At 32.4% G+C, this 24253-nt stretch overlaps 1 protein-coding gene across 2 annotated transcripts; it reads right to left on the reverse strand.

The window, feature by feature from the left end:
* Positions 1-62: 62 nt before the first annotated feature.
* Positions 63-24209, reverse strand: LOC106057216 (zinc finger SWIM domain-containing protein 8-like). 2 transcript variants are annotated; one of them, XM_013214339.2, is made up of 25 exons: positions 23737-24209; positions 19692-19845; positions 19470-19564; positions 19173-19351; positions 18927-19034; positions 18710-18791; positions 18481-18601; positions 18146-18341; positions 16842-18041; positions 16034-16175; positions 15660-15835; positions 15007-15193; positions 14226-14285; positions 13881-14005; positions 13285-13519; positions 11320-11473; positions 10877-10977; positions 10584-10773; positions 10367-10450; positions 9966-10249; positions 9585-9880; positions 9303-9457; positions 8300-9078; positions 7986-8163; positions 63-7863 (listed from the first exon to the last, which is right to left on the reverse strand). In XM_013214339.2, the coding sequence occupies exons 1-25, from the start codon at positions 23906-23908 to the stop codon at positions 7647-7649; spliced, it is 5670 nt and encodes a 1889-aa protein (XP_013069793.1). In that variant the 5' UTR covers positions 23909-24209; the 3' UTR covers positions 63-7646. The 2 variants fall into 2 exon arrangements, with proteins under 2 accessions (XP_013069793.1, XP_013069785.1); XM_013214331.2 differs by having other exon boundaries at positions 9294-9457.
* Positions 24210-24253: the final 44 nt, after the last annotated feature.

The raw sequence follows: 24253 nt of genomic DNA on the forward strand, positions 1-24253 counted from the left end.
GAAGTACTTGCAAGTATGTATCCTCTTAAGCTTTTAGAGGAAAAAAAGACAAAACCAACTCATTTTAGCCTGAGAACTTTAATGGAGAATTACAAAGACAAGAGGAAATGAGTGTGAAAAAAACAAATGAAAACCATTTAAATACCACAATGAGTTAATGAGTGTTAATATAATATTTAAAAAAAAAATACATAATATATAAAATAAAATACACACAGTTCAAAACAGGCTAAATAGAAGAAACCAAAGCCCCTAATATTTTTTTTTATAAGTATTTTTAAAATGGAATTTTCAGGGCTTCTTTTTTTTTTTTTTTTGAAAAAAAAAAAAAAAGAATAAAGTATTGAAGGCAAAATAGAAGGGTTGCAAGGGTGGGGGTATTACATAACATTGGTATTAAACACAGTGTATAATTAACACCAACACAAAAAGGCTACACACAGCACATCAGAGCTCATGTATCAATGTAAGCTTGATCAACAGAAATGTCTGACATGACTACTAAGCTGACAAATGCTCTGCTTGAAAAGCTACATTAGACTGAGAGCAGGAGGTAGGAGCAACACTTCATAGAATATCAAATATAGATATTACATTTGTCTTTTCTCTTTTGTTACACATCTGTTATAAGCATCACAATGGATCATCTCAGAAAACCATCTCATTAGAGATGTCTCTCGAGATTGAGAGGTAGTTTTGTTATTAATGCTAACTCAGATTATGACAAGTTCAATCTTACTAAAGAGTTCAAGCTCAAATTATGCTAAACCATTCAACACATTTTTTTCTATCATGATCATTTTACTTTAGAGGTTATCTTTTCTCACTGCTCCATTAGCAAAATATAGTTTGCTGGAAAATAAATCTAAATAAGTAAAATTTTTATTCTGCTTTTGGCTTTGCTTTTTCCTAAACAGTTGATGGCATTATTATAATTTCTTAACTTTGATTTCAGACAGACTTAATGAGTTGGGCTTTTTAGTTATTTTTTTTTTACATTTTGTAATGGAAGACTAATTATTTTTTTTTTACATTTTTCTAAATAGAGATCTAGTTAAAGACAACACAAGTAAAACCTCAGTAGTTATGCTTTTCAACTTTCTATTTTTAAAAATATGCTGAATAATCAGAAAAGAAAAATTTTTTTTTGTGACAATACACCTTTGGCTGCTATTACATGTTCCTAATTGTATATTGTCATACATATTCATACATATTTGCCGAGTACTAGTAACTACTTATGACAACAATTATGAGGTTTTTCAAGAAAAGAATAACTGTATGCTTTAATTTTAAAACGACATTAATCACAGTGAATATAGGAAGGATATTATAAACTTTTTTTTTAGTTTTGAGGGAGGTAGATAGAGAGCCCTAATGTGCTGTGGTAAGTTGATCACTCTAACATCAAATGATCCTAAGTGGCAATAGAAAAAGAACAACTAGCCAGATCTAATTATAAATAGAAATATAATAACAAGAAACAGAAAGAAATAATTTGTGTGGGAGGATTAGGATGTGTAGACAAGAACATGTGCACAAACTCTCTTGCAGGTCCTATGTTTATGAATTATGTACCAGTACTCACTATCTAGTTTATTTATTTATTCCAGTTTGTTGGAAAGGCTGCAGAGGTCTGAAGGCCAAGAATAATAATCAGTTTATTTGGTCAATACAGTGATAAAATGATTTTACTATCCCTTGTGTTACGTAACTATTAGAGCTGGGTAAATATAGTTTCAGCTCCCAACAGCAAAACCTTTGATTGAACAACTTAACTCTGAAAATACTCTGCATTCCTGTTTTGTTTTTTGTTGTTGTTTTTAATTTAAACTTACCAGTGTTAGTTTGGTGACTAAAAATTAAACCAAAAAATGAGTTAAAGATATTAGAATTCTGGGAATATAGAAGATTGCAGAATAGTACAAGACAACATATTTAATAGCAGAGGAAGCAGTTGTCTGATGATGTTCAATTTATGTTTTGTTTTTGTTGTCCGTGCCTTTCAGTTATTAATAAAGAAAGATTAGTGTGAAATGACTGCCATCTTTTTTTTCTCATAAACATAAGTAGCAAACCTTTAGATTTCTCTTAACAAAACATTACCTACGCTCTTTTACAAAAAAAAATGACATTTCTGCGTAGTTTCTTTTATCAATGTTAAATAACTCACATATATTTGGTAAAAAAAAGACTGTTCTTAAACAAGCAAATCTTTTTTTTTTAAATCAAATCATTAGGTCAGTATTGCAACTCTTAGTAGGTTTTTTTTTTACAAATTTGATTAACCTGCTTATTGAATTTTTACATAATAACAGCTTTTAACAAAATATCTAGCAAAAATGTGAATTTGAATATATATAAGCATTGTCTACACTTAAAATTTAAAAAAAAAAAAGACAAAGCCCTACTCCTCATTCATTTGCTTTAAGCCAGAATCCAGCTTAGCTGAACAACCTTAGGAAGGACAATGTATAAAAAAAAAAGTTTACATAGTCTAAACTCTTTTGTAATCTTGCAATATGATAACATCCAGAGAAGGATAAACTAAACTCTTTTATAATCTTTCAATATGATAACACCCAGGAAAGGATAGACTATAAACTCTTTTTTGTAATCTTGCAATATGATAACACCCAGGGAAGAAAATCTAAAAATAGGAAAACATTTGAGCAGGCAGAGTAAACTGATAGTGTTATGTTCAGTAGATAAATAACAAAGGTCAGTGTATTATATAGATAAGTACATAACCTCAAAGAGTACCATATTAGTAATAAATGTCATGAACTAAATAACTTCTAATTTCATTAGCTCTTTTTATATGGTATCTATAAAAAAAAAAAGAAGGCAATGTACATGTTTAGTTTAGTTTAGTTTGTCTGAATTTGTTTTTTTTTAATAAAAATTGAGATTGATTTAAATATTGTATATCCAACAGAGCATTTCAATTTAACAAAATTAAAATAAATAAATAAAACACAACATTAAAAAAAATTTTACTTTGAAAAAAACAAAGATAATAATTTAAAATTGTATGTAAAAAAAAAAAGGTATGGCATAATTTATAGGCTTTTGTTTTGCCTTAACAAGAATAAACTGGTATGTGTGAACAAGATTTTTTTTCAATGCTTTCTCTTTAACACTAAGAATGTTATGATGATAGAATATGAATGAACAATTATGAAACCTTGCACACGAGACAATGATATTAGGAGTTAAATAAATGTTATCATTTTAAAGATCCACAGCAATATTCCTCTTTAGCTTTTGTAAAATTCAACACCATAGAACATTAAAATATATTCTTTGTTAAATGTATACATAGTTTAAGTGAAGTTTTATTCTTGTGTTTGTCAAAAACTCACAATTGAAGGGAGTTCAAATCTGAACATTTTACAATGCTTCCATGAGAAATATGTACATATGTTGTTGTTTTTTCATAAGTAAATGATGACACTATGGAAAAAAAAAGACCATTCTAAAAAAAAAGAACATTTCTTTCTGAGATATTTCAGCAAACTACACTTAAACTATTACCTAATGAAATTTGAAAAGATTTGTCAAGATAAGTGATTTAGCTTGAGTACATATACAATAGCAAAAAGTGGTCTTAAATTGCTGTTATAATTATTCATTGTTTAAGTAAAAAAAAAATTCATATTTTTTTATTATTGAAGCTTTTCATATGAGATCCAGGTAAGATAGATAAAATGGATTACAGCTGGTACAAGAAATGTCAAGCAATCAAAAGAATTAATAAATATATGGCAAAAAAACATTTCAACATTCAAATAGTACATTCATACAAATGTGTGTTTGTGTGGAACTAGTGACCAGATTCAACATACTTAAACATATAAAAACAATGGTCAATTCTACAGATATTGTCAGCACTGACATGGACAGTTGTAGCTGTAACAAGTCACAGCAATACTGGATAGCAGAATGTTAAACTAATGTATGAAGTGTGAAAATACAATTGAAAAGCTGGATGAAGGTAAAAAGTAACTGGATGAATGATGTTAACAAGATATTATGAGCTAATACTTCAACTTAGAGTCTCTTCACAACCATCAAAACAGAAAGTATTTTAGCACTCCAGTTTAGACTCAATGTAATAAAAATCTCAAGGGCATTGTTTTATTTTACAAAATCTGTAGAATTGCCATTTCTCTAAAAATTTGTTAGCATAAAACACAAAATAAAAGGTAGGGGGCATATATATAAATAACACAACAGATTGAAATTGTTAAACAGTTCAAAAACGTCATTACAAGACAGGAGCAAATACTTTTTCTAGATAAAAACTATTCGAATGTTGAATGGGATGATATTAAACAAACAAATGAACATTGCCTGTTGCAGTGATGATGGGGATTCATTGAATGCAAAAAAAATGATCTATTAGAAAATATACTAGCCCTATTTCATATGCATAAACTAATAAATTCCATTCATTGGTTTATTCATAAATACATAATGTATGTAAGTGTAAAGTAAAAATAGTATAGGATAAGTATGTAACACATTGTGATGGGTACAAACATTTCATCTTCTCACAAATTATATAGAACTTTAAAGGGAAAGTTTGAAATTGCTCTACAGTTAGAACCATATTTTCATTGGAATTGAATTGATAATTATTATTTTACAAGCATTTAAAAATATATACAAGTTATTTATTTTTGGTTTTGTACAAGTCTATAATTATAGAAAAGAAAATAGAATGGTAGAAAGTAGGTAACCAATGATCTGAGAATCAACATTTTCCTGGTATTTTCTAAGTGAGCATTCATTCAGTCCATTCATGACTATATTTCTAAACTGTAATACATTAAAACAATTTTGAGAAGGTAGTTTGGTAGAGAGGCTATTGCAATAATCATCTCATTTACTGAGTAACAGAATAAAATGTTATATTTGTTGTTTTAAGCGTACATCTAAAATCATATCAAAGCAATAAAGATTTGGTCAGTGAAAAAGTGATAAATTGTACTCTTTGTTTCTTTACTGTAGCTTACATTATTAGCATTCTTTGAATCAAAATGTACATCTTCAAAGAAATGACAACAAATACATTTCATAAATATAATCAAGATTTTTCTAATTCTTTGTTCTCTTTGGAAATCTCACCTAATAATAATAAAACAAAAATAGCACTGAACTGATTAAAGCGTCCTACAACTGAAATGTTTGTATCTCTGAAACTTCTAAACCTGCTGTAGACATTTGCTGCTATTTAAAGCAATGTGCTCAACACTCATATAGTATGGGTTCTTGGACACATGTTTACACATATCTCATAGTGCTATTAAACTCTATGTTAGAAATGTACAGTTATGACAGCTCTCTCCTTTTGTTAACATCATTTGCATCTAGTTTAATTTCAATGTTTATAAATACTATCTAGTCACACACACAAGTTTATTAAAGACACACATACATAGGTTTATCTAATAACCTAAATAGTGTGAGTTTGAAAAGTGTACACATGTCTATATCAGTCATGCAGTTTAAAGAAGCCAATGTTATTTCTCCACATTGATGAGGTAGAGATGTCATTAGTTTAATAACATCTTGAGCATGTTTATAGGATACAGGAGTCCGAACAAAAGAAAGGAAATACCTCTAGAAGTCTAAGCTGATCTTTCTACATATTAAAAATGTAAAATAAAACTTGTTAATAGTTAATGTCTGAATTAAACAGTAACTACTAATTAAATTACATAATAAAATTAACAAATTTTCAATAAATATATAAAAAATATCCGAATTTACTTTTAACTAGTGTTCCACATAGAGAATTGCTACCAGTAATTAAAGCATATGAATATATCTTGTTGGGTAATTTTTTTACATGCAGCAAGTCTCTAATTCAAATCAATCATGGCAATCTTTATAGTGTCCATTAAAAAGATTATGTACTTATAAGAAATAGTTATAGAAAATAACAGCTTGATTTTTTAAAAAGTGGTTGTTTTGCAATTGATCACTTGTTCAATATTGAAGTTTTGCAGGGATGAACAAACAATGAACCTTATATTTTATCTGAGCTAGCTGACTTATTCTTTCTGATTCTGATCAACTAGCAAAACAGAAATGTAATTAAAAATAAAATAATATAAAGTTTCAGACATTAAGTTAAAAATGCTGTCAAACTTTGTAGAAATAAAAACGGATTAAAACAGAGACTACAATTAAAATGTTTCAAAAGCAGACTAGAAGTCAGGGAAACAAAACTACATAACTTTCCATTTTAGTTGTTTAAAATATCACGGGGAACACTGACATTAATTGTTTAAATAGGTAAAGAAACATAACTTTTCAGAATAAATAAGAACTTAAGTAAACTAGATGATGGGCCAAACTGTGTACACACAAAGTGTGGGAAAGAACATAATAAATATATATATATTTATGTAGATATAACAAGAAGCATTAATATAAATGGTGATAGATTAAAAAAAAAAGTGAAAACTTTAAAAAAAAATGTAATAATAATTTAAAAAAACATGTACACATTACACACCAGTAACTTCTAAGGCTAGGAGTTCAACTCAACATAATGTCATTAGGTGTCAAACACAGAGTACATAGAGAGGAGGGAGAAATCAACCCACACACTACAGAACTACTACACACAAAACAAGTAAGTTTCGCTACTGTATACATTTACTGGATGTGTTCACAGCATGCATGGTTATCAATACTTTGTTTACAACCACTGCTTGCTTGTGTCCATGTGTCTGATGTTGGTTGAGGGATAGCATATCAATGTATGGAGGGAGTGCTGGGGAGGAGGACTTCTGTAAAGGAGGCTTTGGGAAAGGATGAATATTAAAGCTATTCTTCTCCAATAAATTAAAATGTATTTTACAGAAGATATTTAATGTACTCTATCTGTGTGAGCAAAATGTATATGTCTGTGAATAGACTATTATGATTAATATCTTAAAAAGATGAAGCATGTACATGTTAAAACTGCTGAATGGCATAGCCAAGTTTTAGCTTAACAATCCTCACAAACCAATATGCATAACATCTTATAGATGAAGTCAACACTAAATGTGAATGACTTTCTATTGTCAGAAAAAAAACATAGTATCATGTTGAAACATTTTGTTAAAGGTTTCCATGTTGGAAAAAATTTTTTTAAAGAAGAGAATAAATTAAAAATGCTATGGACAAAAAAAGAAAACAACAAGTTTCAATAGAATAATAATAATAAAAATTTATGGCCACTAATTGTACACTTCAAAGTGTAATTAAATATAACAAATGATTTAGCTGAGCAAGATTTTAGGTTCATTAGTGTTTCAATACTAAGAGTTCATCAAACAAAAGTAGACATTTCTTCCACTCACAACATTGTGTTATGGTCATCATTGGTGAAGAACAAAAACTGCAGGTAGTTGTTTAATAAGTTAAGAAATTAGACCACAAATTTTGCTCAGCTAAGTCACATCAATAGTTGTATGTGTTAAAGTGAAGTTCAATGTCATGATCATTCAGAACATACATTTTAATCTTTAGGTTTCTTTTTCAAATAAATAGTCTATAAGGGCACATTAACCTTTTAGGAATAAATAAGTATGGAAAAAAATATATAAAGGGTCACTGTAATTGGAACTCTAAAAAAAGTACCATCATACAGTTCCGCTGGCCAGGCCATTGACAATACGCTGCCACAATTCCTTGCGGCAGGATTTGGACCTACGTAGACTCTGGAGGAGTTCGTTGAACTGGACAATTCCACCTGGTGCCAGATAAAATGCATTGCGTGCATTACAAACAATGCTGACAAACTCATCATAATCTGCATTATTGATGTGGTGAATTCTCTGATGAGCACACTGAATAAACCTGAAATCAGACAAAAGATTACACAATCAATAAATACACATTTAAAAAAACAAACAAACAGATTTTGCTGCTCATAAGGGCAAATAAAAGGAAAGTAAGAAATGAAATAATAAGCCACTTACATTTGCAAACACTTTTGGAACAAGGAGTTCAATATATTTGACCTCAAATGTGTGGGAACATGGGTTAAGTTATTTCGAGCTAAAAATCTAGCTGCTTCCATTGCCAAATCATAGAGAATAAATGGACTGACAACTGCATTTACTGCACTTGCACAAAACTGTTGGAGGAATGTTGTGCCTGGGAAATGTAAACACTTATAAGTATTTTTAATATCATTCAAAATAATCTTTTTTTTTATTTATTAAATAAGTAGTTTTTATAAAATCATATGTTTCAAATACATTTTAATTACTGCTAGTGCAATAACTTTTACCTAGTTTTATTGCAACACTCAGCAACCATTTGACATCTTCACCATATGGAGGATTTCTAGCATACTTTGTTTGTGGTCTATCATCATGAACTTTACGTGAGAGTGTTTCCATTGCAAGCATGCCTGTGCGGAATGCTGCCATCAAGTAGTTCCACTGCATCTGGTTGTGGGCATTGGGCTGTACTTGGGGAACAGCCACAGCTGTATTGAGGACAGGGGTGGGACTGCCTGTTGGGGGAGTTGTCGTCACTACTTCAACAGGATGCATAGGGTGCATGGCAGGATGAGGTTGGGTGCTAAATACCTGAACGTTTGGTGGAAGGGAGGTACGCAAGTGGGGCGCACTCCCAGCATGGTATATATTGGGTGGGAGACTGGTGAAAGGAGGCTGCCCAGGGTAAGTATATGAAGCTACGTATGTGTGTGGGTGAAGCCCATGATTGTGAAGGGCATGGTGTGGTGGTGTGTGTGTGAAGTGATGGTGTGAAAATGGTGTTGGTGGAGGGGGTGTTCCTGTGGGGACTTGTTGTATAAAACTATATGGCTGTATATAGTGCCCTCCGAGTTGAGGAGGAGGGGGGTTGGGGCCAGGCACCAACACCACTGTTTGAGGGGGCATATGAGGAGAACCAGTTTGCATCATTTGTGGGGATGAGCAGACAGGAGAAACAATTTGCTGTTGTGTATGTGTGTGTGGAGGAGACTGGCTGTTGTGAAGTGGAACAGGAACAACAGGAAAATGAACCATTGTGCTGCCTGTATTAGGACTGGCTCGATCACTGTAGAAAAATAATATTTATTTTTGTAGTCTATTTAAAATTGAAAAGCATTCTATATAAATATAATTTACAAATTACTACCCTAAAAAGAAAACAAAAATTTAGCTAAAAAAATACAAACTGTTTCAAATTGTTTTGTGAGTCATCAACACTTTATTTTTTTTTATAAAAATATTGAAAGCAATACTTGTGAATTTAAAAAAAAATGTGGTTACCATACAAACCTGGAAGACCCAGGATCTATAGAAGCTGGACTGCCAGATTCTCTTCTGGCTCTGAGTGTATGACTGCTAGAGTCACTGCCATCCATTGAATCTGGTGAATTATGACTAGCTTCTTCTGATAGCTCATACCAGTGATGAGCTACATCAAAAAGTACCTGATTTGTAAAAAAGCTCAGTTATAAAACTTTTCAAAATTTTAAAAACTTAAATGTTTTTTAGTGCAGAAACACATTTTTAATTCCATTCTATTAAGACAAAAAGTTTAATGTCAAAATGATTTACCTCTGGGAAAACACCTCCTCCTTCAGCAGCTGTTTCAACAGCAAGACAAGCTTTTTCCAACATATCTCTGCTCTGCTCTTTACACTGATACAGAGCTCTCTGAACCTCAGATGGGTTGAGGGCATGTGCATGGGGCAAACAGGACAAGGCCAGCTCAGCAGCAACTCTGACCATGTTTGGGTCACGCCCTCGTGAGGCTCTATCAGCTAGAGATGCAGCTTCTGGAGGTGTAAGGTGGCCTTCCCATGTGTCAATTATCATTCGAATGGCAGCACTTCCAATCTCAGTAGCTTGTCCTGCATTAGAAGGTTATTTTAGGGTTAAAGCATGCATAGAATGGCAAGGAGACTGTTTCTATAGTATTCTAGTGTAAAAGCCTACCTGTTATCCATGACACATGAGATGAGTAAGTCCTAGAGAGCCAGTTGGGTGATACACAGTTGCTAAGTCCTAATGCATATAACCCTATTTGGAAGGCACACAAGTGCAGATTTCTATGAGGCCCTGCATGGCTGGTATTACTACTGGGTTGAGTGAATAGAGAAGTAGAAGATGTGCCACCTGCCTTCTGTAGCACCGTTTTGGCCAACTCAAACATAAAATGATAGCCAGCCTCACTTGGCTGGTTAGGAATAGTTGGCATTACTCTTTGTCTACCCTTGTACCTGGAAAGCAAGAAAAGCAAACCCCAAATATAAGTGCAGGGTTTAAACAAAAAGTGTGCTGAGAAGACACTTAAGTATAATTTTAGATGCATTCAATGTATTTATTTTAGCCTTTACCTTAATGTTTTACCACCTACTGGATTTCTTGAGTCTATCAATCCTTGGGGCAGCAGCATACGATTTAAATATGGACTTGGTGGACTACAAAACAGTCAAAATAAGTTTATGCTTTTAATACAAGGCACATCTTATTAAACTGTTCATGGTTTTATTACATCTACATCTATAATAAACAAAAAATATTCATGACAAGATGTAGTTCAAAGTTAAAAACCTTTCATTATCCCTCGGGATGGCTCTGTTTCCTTTGTCACCACTACTACTGGAACCCAGGGAGTCACTTTCACCACTGCTGCCACTGTCACTTCCTGGACCTTGATGTTTGCTAAAGTTTCTCCTCACAAGTGTTGGTGAATTGTCACTGGAAGTGGTCTCTGGAGCACTGCTGTCAATACTTGCCATTCCTAGACCAAACATATCAGTCAACAAAAATTAGGTGTGAAAATATAAAGGAGAAATTCCTATTTTATTAGTTCAGAGCAGCATGCAAAATTTTTTTGTAATTACCTTGCGATGGTTTCTTCTTCATGCCCATACATCTTATCTTAGCTTCTAATGCTTTCAAATCATCCTCTTCTTCCATTGCTGAACTATCTGTATCTCGTCCACTAGAAGAAAACAAACATGTTGTTTCTTTTATTAACTAATCATGGGTGACAGTGGATGTACAAATGTAAGTAAACTAAAAATAGTAGGTTAATGAAAACTCTGACAAATGATTTTCATGGAATTGACAATCTTAATGGAGTAATCAAAGTGATCAAAACAAAGAGCTAAGTACAATTAAATATGAGTCACAAAAATTGTGCATATATTATTCTGTGTTATCTGTGACTATTTTAACCATTCATTTTGAATTACTGTCACTTCAATTGTTACAGTACTAGACCGTTAGTTGTTTTTTTTGTCCCAAAAGCTTCATAAAATATATATATATTGTTCAGATTTACCTAGTATATCTAAGAGAGAAGGTAGTCTTGGGTCGGGCACCTCCATTAGGAGTTGAATTAGCAGAAGCAGCCACTGGAGTTGATGCATTGTCAGTACTTGTTCCTGAATCGGGTCGTTCGTCTGTATTGCGCCATGTACCTCTCTCTGTGTGATCTTCAATTGGTCAAAACTAATTAATATAATAGTATAAACAGAAAGTTCACAAAAATACGTTAAAAATCAGCATGTTTCTCTATTTACAGTGGAATCTTAGTTCCTGGCCACAAGTGCTCTCTCATTATCAACTTGAGGCAAAACCAACAGTGGTTCAGTTTTATCTATCAGGTCTTCACTAGTCTGGTAATGTTGTAACTTAAACTTTGATACAAATCTGCATAGTATAGAGATGCATGATCTGCAGCAATTAGCTGACAAAAACACGTCTTTAACATCTTTAATTAAATAGACAACTGTCTTTCAATGTTTTAAAATGTCATTAAAAGTAAGTCAAATGTTTAATCTGGGTTGTGTTGTTATTTTTACTTAACAAAAGTATTAATTTAGAATTAAAATATTTAAATATATACATTTATAGATATATTTAAAAAACACACTTTTATATGAATGCCCTACAACAAGGGAAAATTAACTGTAATAATTCAATGATTTTGGAAAAGACTGCTTGGGACAGCAATTAAGAGCTCCAAATTGAATGTATTTTTTTTATTTTTATGTTGCACTAAATGAGACCAATGATACAGTATTTAAAAAATTACCAAGTTTATTTATGTAAAAAATTTTTTTGTAACAAAAAATACTAATAACATGGCTTAAATGGATATCTCAAACTTTTTTTTTTGTGGCTAAAGCCTTTAAATCAGCACTGATGGTGTAATAATCTGAATAATAAGAAAATATACAACTCTTTTGATTTATTGATCATTAAATCCAATGCCAAAACAGTCCTTCAAAGCCTGAAAAACTATGATACTTCCATTAAATAGCAACTCAGGACAGCTCTTGTAAACCACAACAACAACAGCTAACTGTTCTTCAATGGATTCCAGCACACAATGAAATAAAAGGCAATGAAAAAGCAGGCATACTTGCCAAAGATGGGAGAATGAACAAACCAACACTTGAACATTCCTCTCTATCCAAATGAAATGAGGAAATTGAAAGTGAGTAGATTAAACAAGAAATGGACCAGCTCTAATCACTATTACAAGAAAAACTATGCCTATTATAAGCTATCCCAACATGACCAATGCATTATTTTTCGCCTCAGGACTGGACACAATAGAATGAGACAACATATGTTACGAAGCCAAAAGTCAAGACTAGTGAAACTTGCCCTTATGGAACATCACCAGAGAATGCCAACCACGTCCTTCAAAGCTGCATTCTCTATCAAGAGGCCTGCCACTCAAACAACTCTGGCCCTGAAACTCACCTATTGAAAAAAACTATATGGAGAACTGTCTGATTTGGAAACCAGTGCCCAGTTCATCTCAGCTATAAGATTACTGATCTGATTCCTCCAACATTAAAAAAATGAGAATGAAAAGAAAAAAGATCATTTATATGCAGTTTTTAAAAATTCACCATAATAGAAGCATGGCTAAGTGATCTATGATAGCTAAGTCATCTATGGTGTTGGTCTAAGTACCAGTCTCAATCTTGGCATGGGTTCAAATCCAACTGACTAAAACTCTGTACACACATTTTTTTAAACTAAACAAGAATGGACAGACACAATGACAGTCAAGTGTTTAAAATCTTTTTCTTTTTTAGTGGATGATAAAAGATTGTATTCAAAACAATGCCTACTTTAATTAAGGTTTTAAACAAATATCTATGTAAATCTGCAAGGTACAAACACTAATTATGTTGATTAAAAACCAAATAAATTAAAATAAAACCACATATTTTTTTCATTTATGAAGATAATAAATGTTCATATTAAGTTTACTGAAACTTAGTACCTGTTGCAGAGCCACCAGATATCCCTCTTTCTGGAACAAATAGCTTTTCAAAGTCTCCTCTGTTGCAGTGTGTCCTATGACCAGTTGTACTGTTGCCATCTCTGTGGTGACTACCATTAGCAGAACCCTGGCCAGTGTGAGATGAGGCTGGTTGCTTATGCCCAGAGAGATAATTTATTAAACTTGGTGCCTTGTACTGTTGGTGAACCTCTTTGTCAAGAAGCTTGTCCATTATCTGCAGAAAAAAAACACAATTTTTGAGTCCTAGAAGGTAATTTTCAACAACATATATTTGTACTGATACAAAACTATGAAGAAATATCAAATTTTAAAAAAATTTACACAAAAAGAAAAGAAATACATGTTTGCATATCTAATTTTAATGTCCAATAGCTGATGACTATATAATTACTTCCAGTTTTTCTTCAGGTCAAACCATTCATGAAATAGGAATGTAAAAAGAGGATGCCACAAGTTTGCGATGTGTAATTTACTCTTTCTATATAAGAACTAATAGAAGATGTTTCTCTCTATTAAACTATATTCTTAATTATTTGTTTCTCAGTTTATCTTTAAATTTATTGAAAGAAACCTACCCTACTCAGCCTGACTTGATCATCTTTGTAGTGAACAAGCATAGAAATTGCCAGCTCTCCTCTCTGTCTTCTGGTGCTTTCACACAGTAGTGGGTGATCTGCTTCAGCAATGTTGGCTTTCATACCTAGAAAAAAATATTAAAAATGCTAGTATACAGACCTTGATAGCAAAGTTATAAATAAAAAGGTTGATATAGAAATAGTTATTACAGTACTCTGATGGTTTATTTTATGTTTTCCTCAATCAGCTAACAATATTATACCTTAAATGTTATCTTATTAATTTATAAGAAAAAAGCATTTTATTGTAAGCATAAAATTTACTCAGAATTAATATCTGCTCACCTAGTGCCGTTACAGCTGCTTCAAATCCCAGTTTCTCATCAGCTGTGTATATTACATTGGCTGATAAGACAACATTATGTACAAAGTGTTAGTTATACATAACAAAGAACTACTTAAAATTAATAGTTTTAAAACAAGATACTTCTGTTAAAAAGTAATTAATACAACTTAATTTTTGATCAGACAAACACACATTTGGGTATTAGCCATTAACGTAACCGATAATTGAAATGAGAGCTTCTAGAAATTATATTGTTGCAATGCTGACTATAACTGCATGTTACTTAAAAAACTATTTTCTAACCTCACTAACAAAGATGAGAGGGTATATTATATATTGTCTTTAATAGGAAGCCATGCTCTAATCCGGTTCCACAAGCAACCTAAAAGGAGTGGTAAAGAGAGCTTGACTGTTGAATTGAAGACTCCCTATACTACTCCTGGTTTAACACAAAATTGGTAGGATGCCCCATTATCTGCAAAGCTCAAAGAGTACCCGACAGAAAAGTTGGGGACAGTACAATAGGATTGTCCCTGTGATCTTAACTCACTAATGTGTATGACAAAGTTCTCATGGGCCGTTAAATAACACAAAACTATTTATTCTTACCTGTTGTTGTTTTTTTGTGTGCTCTTTACTAAAATTTGTGAGGCTAATAATACACTTTTTATTTTGTTGAAATTTCTTAGGTCGATACTTCATTTAGTATTTTACTGAAATTTACCATATTTTAAACTAGACAGTAAACATTTTTAAAATATGTATAACAATTTGATTTACCAGGGATGCATAAGGTGTCAAATATAAATGTTGCTAAACTAAGAGGCAATAAAGCTTCTCCTCTGGACTTTAATGTTCCATCTCGAAGCTGTTCTGCTTTGTTTCTGATCTCTAACATTTCTTGTGGGCCTAAAGGAATCTTCTTTAACAACTGAAGCAGCTCAGATTCTTGGTGTGCCAACTTAACCTAAAATATAAATCAGCATAAAAAAAAAATAATCATTAATATTTTCATAAGTACTGATAAATAATAAGCCTACAAAATCAGTCTACACCAAGAAGTGGTTCTCTCAACCCTTTTATATGGATCTGAGACATGGGTACAATACAGATAGCAACTAAGACTTCTTGGACGCTTTCACCAAAGATGCCTGTGCTCCATCATGGACATATGATGACAAGACTACATTACAAATAGTGATGTTCTTGCGAATGCTGGTATGGACAGTACAGTCACTGCTTATAGTACATACCTCCAGCAGGATGGAGGTAGCAGCTGGCAGGTTATGAGCCCAGGACCATCGAGACCAGCGTGCATACCGCATGACCAGGCAACCATCCCAAAACCAAATATGTCAAATCCAACTTAAAAACAACATTGGTGTAACTTTCAACCATTTTTAATCATAAAACTAACAAATTTACAAACTTACCTCTATCGCTTTATTTGAAGCCGGAGGTCTTGCCAACTCTAGACCAAACATGCCTATTTGAAAAGCCAAGTGATGACATTCCTCATCTTCACAAAGTACACTGCTCAGGAAAGAGGCCTTGGATAGAAGTGCACTAGCAAGCATGCTAATATTGGTTAAAGCTCTCTTTTTCTTAGCTGAAAATCAAATTTCAAGCATCATCAAGAAAAGAACAATTATTAACACATTTCTAATGTTGGAAATTTTACCAAAAAGAGTGGTAAAGCTAAATAAGTAGCCCCTGTAGTATAAAAAAAAAAAAAAAAAAAAAAAAAGTTACTGCAAGCTGAAGCTAGTAGTACATTCATGTTATGATAAAACAAGCTAAAGCAGACCTTTTGGTGATGGAGCACTTGCTGACTCAGCAAGAAGGTCAGGGGGATTGTCCAGCATTTCCTCTGCAAGTCTTCTAGCCAGTCGACAAGCTTCTTTAGTGTGACCATGTGCATGTAATGCTTCAGCTCTAGCAAAAAGAATCTTTGGAGGAAAGAAAACAAAAAAAATAATGTGAATAAAAAATGATGGAACGTGTTGCAATATGTCTGCAGTAAACTAAACAAATTTAATAATATCAAGATATAATTAATCACTTAAACAATTATAATATTTGTATTAGCTTAATTTAAAACTTCAGAAATATAAATGATCAACAAGTGTGAAAAATTAACACAATGAAAAGTCCTAGAACAATAAAAGTAAATAGTTAAAGTAACAAATAATTGTCTAGTATACATCATACAAATCTGTGCAGTAGAATATGCTAGTTACACAATGACAAGAACAAAAACATATCAAATTAGAGCACAAAATTACTAGCTTTACGCTAGCCCTAATATATCTATAGATCTTATTTGCCATATATAATACAAAACTGAAGAAAACATTTTTTTTTTTATTTTTTACTCTATTAGATTTTCATTAAAAGTAAAATTAGTAAAGGTAAAGCCAGTTTGTGGATTTCTTGGATATAGCCATATTTCTATGAACTCAAAGAAGTAGCTATCTTGTAATTTTTTCCTTCCATTCCTAGCCTAAATTTCAATTACAAAGTAATCCTAATGAGTCAGTTACATAAATATTTATACAGTTAGAATTTAATCATTAAAAAATAGATAAGAAAAAAAATGTTGAGAAATAACTTACATCTTGAGTGGTCTCAGCATTTTTTAAACCAGCAAACACATTGGCGTCATCACCTTTGTCTTTCTTCTTTGAATCATTTGCTTTAAACTTAGTGTCATAAAAATACAACTGGTACTCATCTCCACCCTCAAATATTTCACCTTGACTTTGCTTTATAATAGATTCTCCAGCTTGCTCCACTGCAGTTATATGGGAGGGCAATGCTGAGGTCCCCTTAATACCATGGTGCACAGACGATAAAAGAATAGAGCTTGTGTTATCTGATACCTTGACAACTGTTGGAAAAGCACATGCTCCAAGTATAGAAGACATCCGAGAATTTTTAGGTGTCATGTCACCAACACCAGCATCTAGCTCAGCTAAAGTTTCATCAAATACATCAATTTCTAAAGAGGTCTGCTTACTGGCTAATGATACAGAGTTTTTTGCATTAAAATTATTTGATATATGTGAAGCATTAGGAATGGACAATTTAGGAGTAAAACTATGAGGGGACTCGACATCTTCAAATGAATTACTACGAGAATGGTTGCCCTTGTAATCACCACTTGAGTCAGAATCTCTAAAGCCCCTTTCTGGCTCACAAAATCCTTCAGAACCTGAACTCAAGGCACCATCATGACCTGAGTCACGTCGTATGGTCCGCCCTGCAGCTAACTCCTGAGATCTTTGGGAATGAGCAATGTTTCTATTAGGATTATCAGTACTTATAATGTCCTGTGAGCATATAGTGACAGGCTGTACCCGAGATGGCTTTTTGCCTTCATTGTCATGAGATTTGTTGGAACTAAAATGGTAAAAGAACCTAGACCCTTCTTTAGCAGAATAGGTTATACCAGGGATGGGATAATCATCCCAAGTTAGACCACAAGCCTCTATAGCAGGCTTGAATCCTGGAAATATTTCTATGTCCAATTTCTTTACACTAGTTACAGATGCAGATGAGTTATTATTTCGAGCCTTTTTGACTTTATCAACAGTACTTATATGCCAGTCTCTGAATTTCTCATGCATGTCTTGTCGTTGGTTGGGAGATAACTTAGGGTTCAGAGCAGCTAGTCTCCACAGTGTGACAATTTCATCACACAAACTTGAAGCAGCATTCTGAGTCCCATTAGCAGTGTTGCCACTCCTATTGCAGTGAACAACTGTGGCATTATTGGATGGGGAAACCTTTGTGGTGAACCACCATATCAAAATCTGAAAAGAAACAATAAACACAATGTTCTAAATGTATATTTGTGAACTAAACAAAATCTAAAGTATTCATTTTAAACAAAAGCTTATGGTCAGTGGATTTATACCTGCTCACACTGTAGCACTTCATCAGTCAGAATTTCAAGCAACGGGACAGAGTTACTGTCATGTCTGCGAAACATTTCTCTCACGATTGATAGCAAATTCCACATTCCTTCTGGCTCTCTCCCTCTTAAAGGACGCAATAAGCTTTGCCATTCTGTTGCTGCTGGGGGAGCACTGGCAGTTAGGTAGTTCACATCACTGTTGAATTTAATGAATCTATTATTCTACCAGTTGTCATTTTCAGAAAAAGCTACAGACATCAAGATTTGAATTAATAAATAAATGTAAATAAAGGAAATTATTTTAACAGTAACAATGTTTGAACTAAATAAATGACCTGAATACTGTTGGAGCAGGAATACAAAATTTCACAAGTGTTTTCTTGATGTTCGCATGCAGAGTTGATTCATCTAATGACCAAGATGTTTGTTCACTTGCTGATGGACCAGCAGTTGGATCTAAATGATATAAAGAAAAAAATGTTTATCTTGTATTAATTAAGATTTAAATCCTAAAAAAAATATTTTTTTAATATAAACTATTTACATTTATAACAAAAAACTTACCAGGTGCACCACAAACTGTGTTCATAGCAGTTTCTTGAGAAGACAGCAGTTCATCTAAAATCTGTTGTGCTGTAGGTAGAATCTGTTATACAAAATAAAATATTTTTAACCCTCATTTAGCACTATTTATTTTCTTTCCTAAGTCCCCAACTTATCAGTGTTATTTTTTAACCTTTGCTAAATCCAAGAATTTAAAAAGAAAATTAAATGATATAACCTGCTGAGGTAATTCACTTATAAGATATTGAGCAAATTTTTGAAGCTGATCTCTACGCAAACGTGACAAAGACTCAGACACAGGAGCTCTTAGACAAACTGAACTAGCCTGAAAATGTAAATATTTATTAAAAAATATTAAGAAACATCATTTTATGAATTTCTTTCTAATACAACTACTGTCCTTAATTGTTTTTTTATATCTTTAGAACAGAACTATCAACTTAGTTGCACATTTTATAAGTACCTGGTGTATTCTGAACAAGCAAAGGGCCACGATATGAGCACACCATGATGCTGAACTGCCACAGGTGCATGTGCAGGATGATATTCTACGTCTATCAAATACAACGGCTACATTGAAGGATCCTTTACTCTGACCTTGAGCACTATTTTGAGTAACAACTGTACCACTTAAATGAAACCCTGGCATAATGAGAATAATTACAACTTAAGTAATATCTTCAAAACAAAAATGTACTGTACGAGCTACAAGTGTAACTTTTGAAGTTCAGTAATGAATAGTGGTAACAAAATGATATACCTATTTGCAAAGTGTCTTTTACACTTTTGTTTTTATACAGATGTTCACCTTTTGTGAATTCATCAGCACTTCCATTAGCCAAACAAGAATAGAGCCTTAAAAAGAAAATGAAATGCAACTGCTGCTTCAAAAATCTGTTAATTCAAAACTATACTAAATGTGATGTATTAAGATATATTACCAAATATGACACATAAATAAGGATGTTTTTTAATCTCATACCGAATATCTTCCTCACTCTCAGGGAAACTCCAAAAAGCTATACGCAGTTGAATAGGCTCTGGAATCGGCTCTGGGTAGTGTTCTACAACCTCAAAAGGTATATAACATGCTACAGCTTTGGCTGCTAATTCAGACAAAGGTGTCACCTGACGTTCTGAAAAATATTTATTATAAATGTTTTATTATGTTTACATATGAAGGCAATAAATTATATTCTTCACTATGCCAACTTTTAAAAAGGCCCTATGTTCACACAAAGGTTCTGCAAGGTTGTCATTGCCGGAAGGGGTAATGGATTTAAGCACTCCACTACCTATAAAATGCTTTATAATGGCATCCCTCTCCAATAGCCTCTGACAACCAGTCCAACTCCTGGCCTTCACTTGTGGCTCTGATATTGATTTTGGTGGAACTGTTTTCACTAAAACGCACCTAAGAGAAGGAAAACTATGAATTCAAACCCATGCTGTCTTGCAGCTATACCCAATCATGGGAAAGGATTCAGGAGTTAACCCTGAGGAAAAATTAGGAGCTGGCAAACCTTAGGCAATTTGCAGCACTCAGTGCTACAAGCTGGCAGAACCTGTGATGCCGCTGATCCCAAACTGTATCAGCACTTGATGTTCCTTTGGATACTTCTGCTGCATGGGCAACATTGTTCCAACAACAGCTAATGCCCAGGCATTCATCTCATTTTCATGAGATGATCCATAGTTGCTTTCAAATGAAAAAGGCCATGGAATTTTTACAAAGGATCTTAAATAAAAATGATTAATGAAATAAGGAAGTTGCTGAGTGCTTTATTGACTAACTACAAGCTTATATTTCTATACATTTTTGAAACTCATGATTTTTTTAGCCAGTTTCTAAGCTCACCCACCTCTAATTGGTACAACATGTTCTGGAAAGTGTTATATATATATATATATATAATCAGATAGTACTTTTTGAAGCAAGGTAAACTCTACTTCACCAACCCAACAATCTTCTCTAATAATATACTTTTCAATAAGGCTTAAATTGTTGTTTTTTTTTAATTTAAATGATGAAACATAATTTTATTAGATTTGTCAAGCTTATTATATCAAGCAAGAAACTTAGACACTTTTTAAAAGTTTATGAATTGAACAATATATTTATTTATACTGAATTTTGATTACATGGAAGTAATAAATGCAGAATCCTTATCTATATAATAGGCTTTCACTATGTTAAAGGTTAAAAAATAAGCTGATGTATGGGCAACATTGTTCCAACAACAGCTAAATCCCAGGCATTCATCTCATTTCCATGAGATGATCCATAGTTGCTTTCAAATAAAAAAGGCCATGGATTGTTCACAAAGGATCTTAAATAAAAATGATTAATGAAATAAGGAAGTTACTGAGTGTTTTATTGACTAACTACAAGTTTATATTTCTATACATTTTTGAAACTCATGATTTTTTTAGCCAGTTTCTAAGCTCACCCACTTCTAAATGGTACAAAATGTTATATATAATCGGATAGTACCTTTTGAAGCAAGGTAAACTCTACTTCACCAACCCAACAATCTTCTTTAATAATATACTTTTCAATAAGGCTTAAATTTTTGTGTTTTTTTTTTTAATTTAAATGATAAAACATTTTTTTATTCGATTTGTCAAGCTTATTATATCAAGCAAGAAACATAGACATTTTTTAAAAGTTTATGAATTGAACAATATATTTAGTTATACTGAATTATCATTACATGGATGTAATAAATGCAGAATATATAGGCTTTCACTATGTTAAAGGTCAAAATAAGCTTTTTAGACAATAAATAACATATTCATAAATAATTACATCTAAATCTAACAGAAATGAAATGGCTTATCACTAGAACATAATGAATCAGAAAGTCAGTAAAAAGCAAATTTTTTTAAACCTTTTGCTGTAAAAACTGGGCTAGCAAAGCCAATAAATTAAGAAATTTGGTTCAAATGACAAGGACCTACAACCTTGCTTAAACTATCTAATTATACACAGTAACAGATAAAAGAAAGTGAGGAAGACTAAAGAGAAGAAGGAGGTTTGATATCAAAAGCTAAACTGAGCAGAGGATTTTCAAATTCTCCCCCCCCCTACCCCCCCCCCCCTTAGCTACACAACTGCAATCATAAATTATTCAATTAAAGTTTGTTTTAAATATAAAAAGGAATGGTCCCAAAGTATAAGTATTGGTTAATTTATTAGAGGTTTAACAACAAGCCCTTTAGAAGAATTTAATTCTTCTTCTTATCTCATAAATCATAGCTGTTCCTTCAAAAGAGATTATTGTGTCCAAGAAATATCCATGTGTTCAGTCAACATTGGTTTTCTTGGATAATTCAGGCAACATATTCCATACTGTTATAGCACTAGGAAAGGAAGAGCACTTTTATATGAATTTGTACTAAAATAAACTGAATAAAAGAAATGATGGGTCTTTATCTATTTGTCTTTCTGAACCTTTTCATTAGGGTATATTTTTTTAAGTTATGGTTAAACAGTTCTTGATGGATTTGTAAATATTTCTTGCCAAAAACACTAATGCTTTGTTGGATTTCTTAATTATTTCATCAGTTTGAGGGACTCATTGATAACTTTTCATTTATTATAACACCTAAGTATTCTGAATTTTAGTTAGTAACAGGTTATGTATTATTATTAATTTATTAATTATGTCACCCATGCTCTAAAGTTAAAGTACAATTTGGCATGAGGTCTGTTGATCTTATGAAAAACTGTTTGTAGATGAAGTGAATCTGAAAAATTAAACTGAAACTGAAAGCTTACAGTTATAACAAAATTTCACTTTGATATCTATAATAATAATTATTCTGCATTTCATTTAGAATATATGGGTATAAATATCTGTAATAGTAATTAGATAAGAGTCTGGACCTATATATATCTTTTTACCAATCATAGATTAGTTTTATAAAAATAATAGAAAGCCCAAAAAATGTTTTGCTAATGAAAATGAATCTAGAGCTAGATCTAAATCTACATGTAAATAATAGATCTATCTAAAAATTGTACACTTAGACTTAGGTTGTTAAGTCTAAGTAATAAAATTGGTTTAAAATCATTGGCATGTCTGATATCTAGAAATATCAAATCTAGCCAGATCTAGATCTAAAATCTAGATCTAGATATATATAATTCTAAATCAATTGTTGTAAATATATTAAGATTAATGAGACACAGGTTCAACATCAGCTTTGTTATATATTGTATTCTATATTTGAACTTATTTTGCACCAAACAGCCTGCCAGGCTCTTTCCTTTGCAAAATCTATCTAGGCCACCCTCTTTTTTTTTTCATTGTTCGGCTGCTGAGGACTACATTGTGTGACCTAGTTTCGTTTGGAGCTTAGGTCAAGCATACCTAATTTATATTGTGTTTTCATTGTCTAGGCTTCCCCCAGTAAAAGAAATAAAACTAATGTGATTGAAATAAATCCATTTAGATATCTAAGAAGTCATGATCTAAATGAACTATAAATTAAGTTAGGTTGTATAACTAGACACAAGCATAAAGCTGATGGTTTTGTATTATTATCTAGGTTAAGTGGTAACCCGGTTTTGTCATAAAATCAATATTTACTTTACCTCTGGCCTCTGGTTGAGGAAATGCCTTTCCTCATTTTTTGATTGTTCTAAGCACAGATGTAGACTGATAGCTAAAACAAACGGTATTCTTAGGAAACTTGGTTATGCTCAAACATTATAGGCTTACTGCTTAATTATGAAAAGGGGGGGGGGGTGAATCAAGAAATAGGATTGTTGAGCAACTCAGTCACAAGTGGAGTTAAAACTAAAAGTTAAAGTGGTGATCGAAAATAAAAAAAAGTAATTACCAAAAGCCACTTTTAATTAACAATAAAAGGATTTCAGGCCCTTCTACATAACACATTCCAGGGGAAACTTGGTGAACAGGTCTATATTTCAACTTAGATATTGATTTAACAGTAGATCTAATATTAAATTATTTTGCTAAATTTCTCAGCTGACTAGATCTAGTCTATAGGTTACTCACCCCTGTTTATGCCTACGTTGGGTCCTCCATTTTGTCTTTTCCAACCTCTCCAATTATTACAGACACTTTCAGGTTCACTTCCCCAAGAACATAGAGAATCTTCTTCGAATCTGTCACTATCCTCGAATGAAAACCTATCCCCTTCATATTCCCATTCAAACATCAAGTCCATGATCACTTACAAATATTGAAAATTTGTCGAAATCACCGACTGGCCTTATCGACGAGTCCAAACCAAAACTGGGTTGGTCGCCGACTTAACCAAAAAGCAGACGACGTCTGGACAAGAACTAAAATGTTCCTACACTCTAACAAAACCACATTTTGAAATAAATAACCTGCGTAAATAATATCCCTTTGAGAACTTAAGTTACATAGCTATCCAGAAGATAGAAAACTGCCTTTAGAAAGTCCTTCCAAATAGGGCGATATATTTATGTCGATTCTCGCTCTCCCAGCATACAACAATAACAAAAGTTGTCCGGAAAAGATCGAGTGTTTCCGTCATTGTTCGGAC

This window comes from Biomphalaria glabrata, chromosome 2, assembly GCF_947242115.1.
Source record: "Biomphalaria glabrata chromosome 2, xgBioGlab47.1, whole genome shotgun sequence".
Classification (NCBI taxonomy): Eukaryota; Metazoa; Mollusca; class Gastropoda; family Planorbidae; genus Biomphalaria; species Biomphalaria glabrata.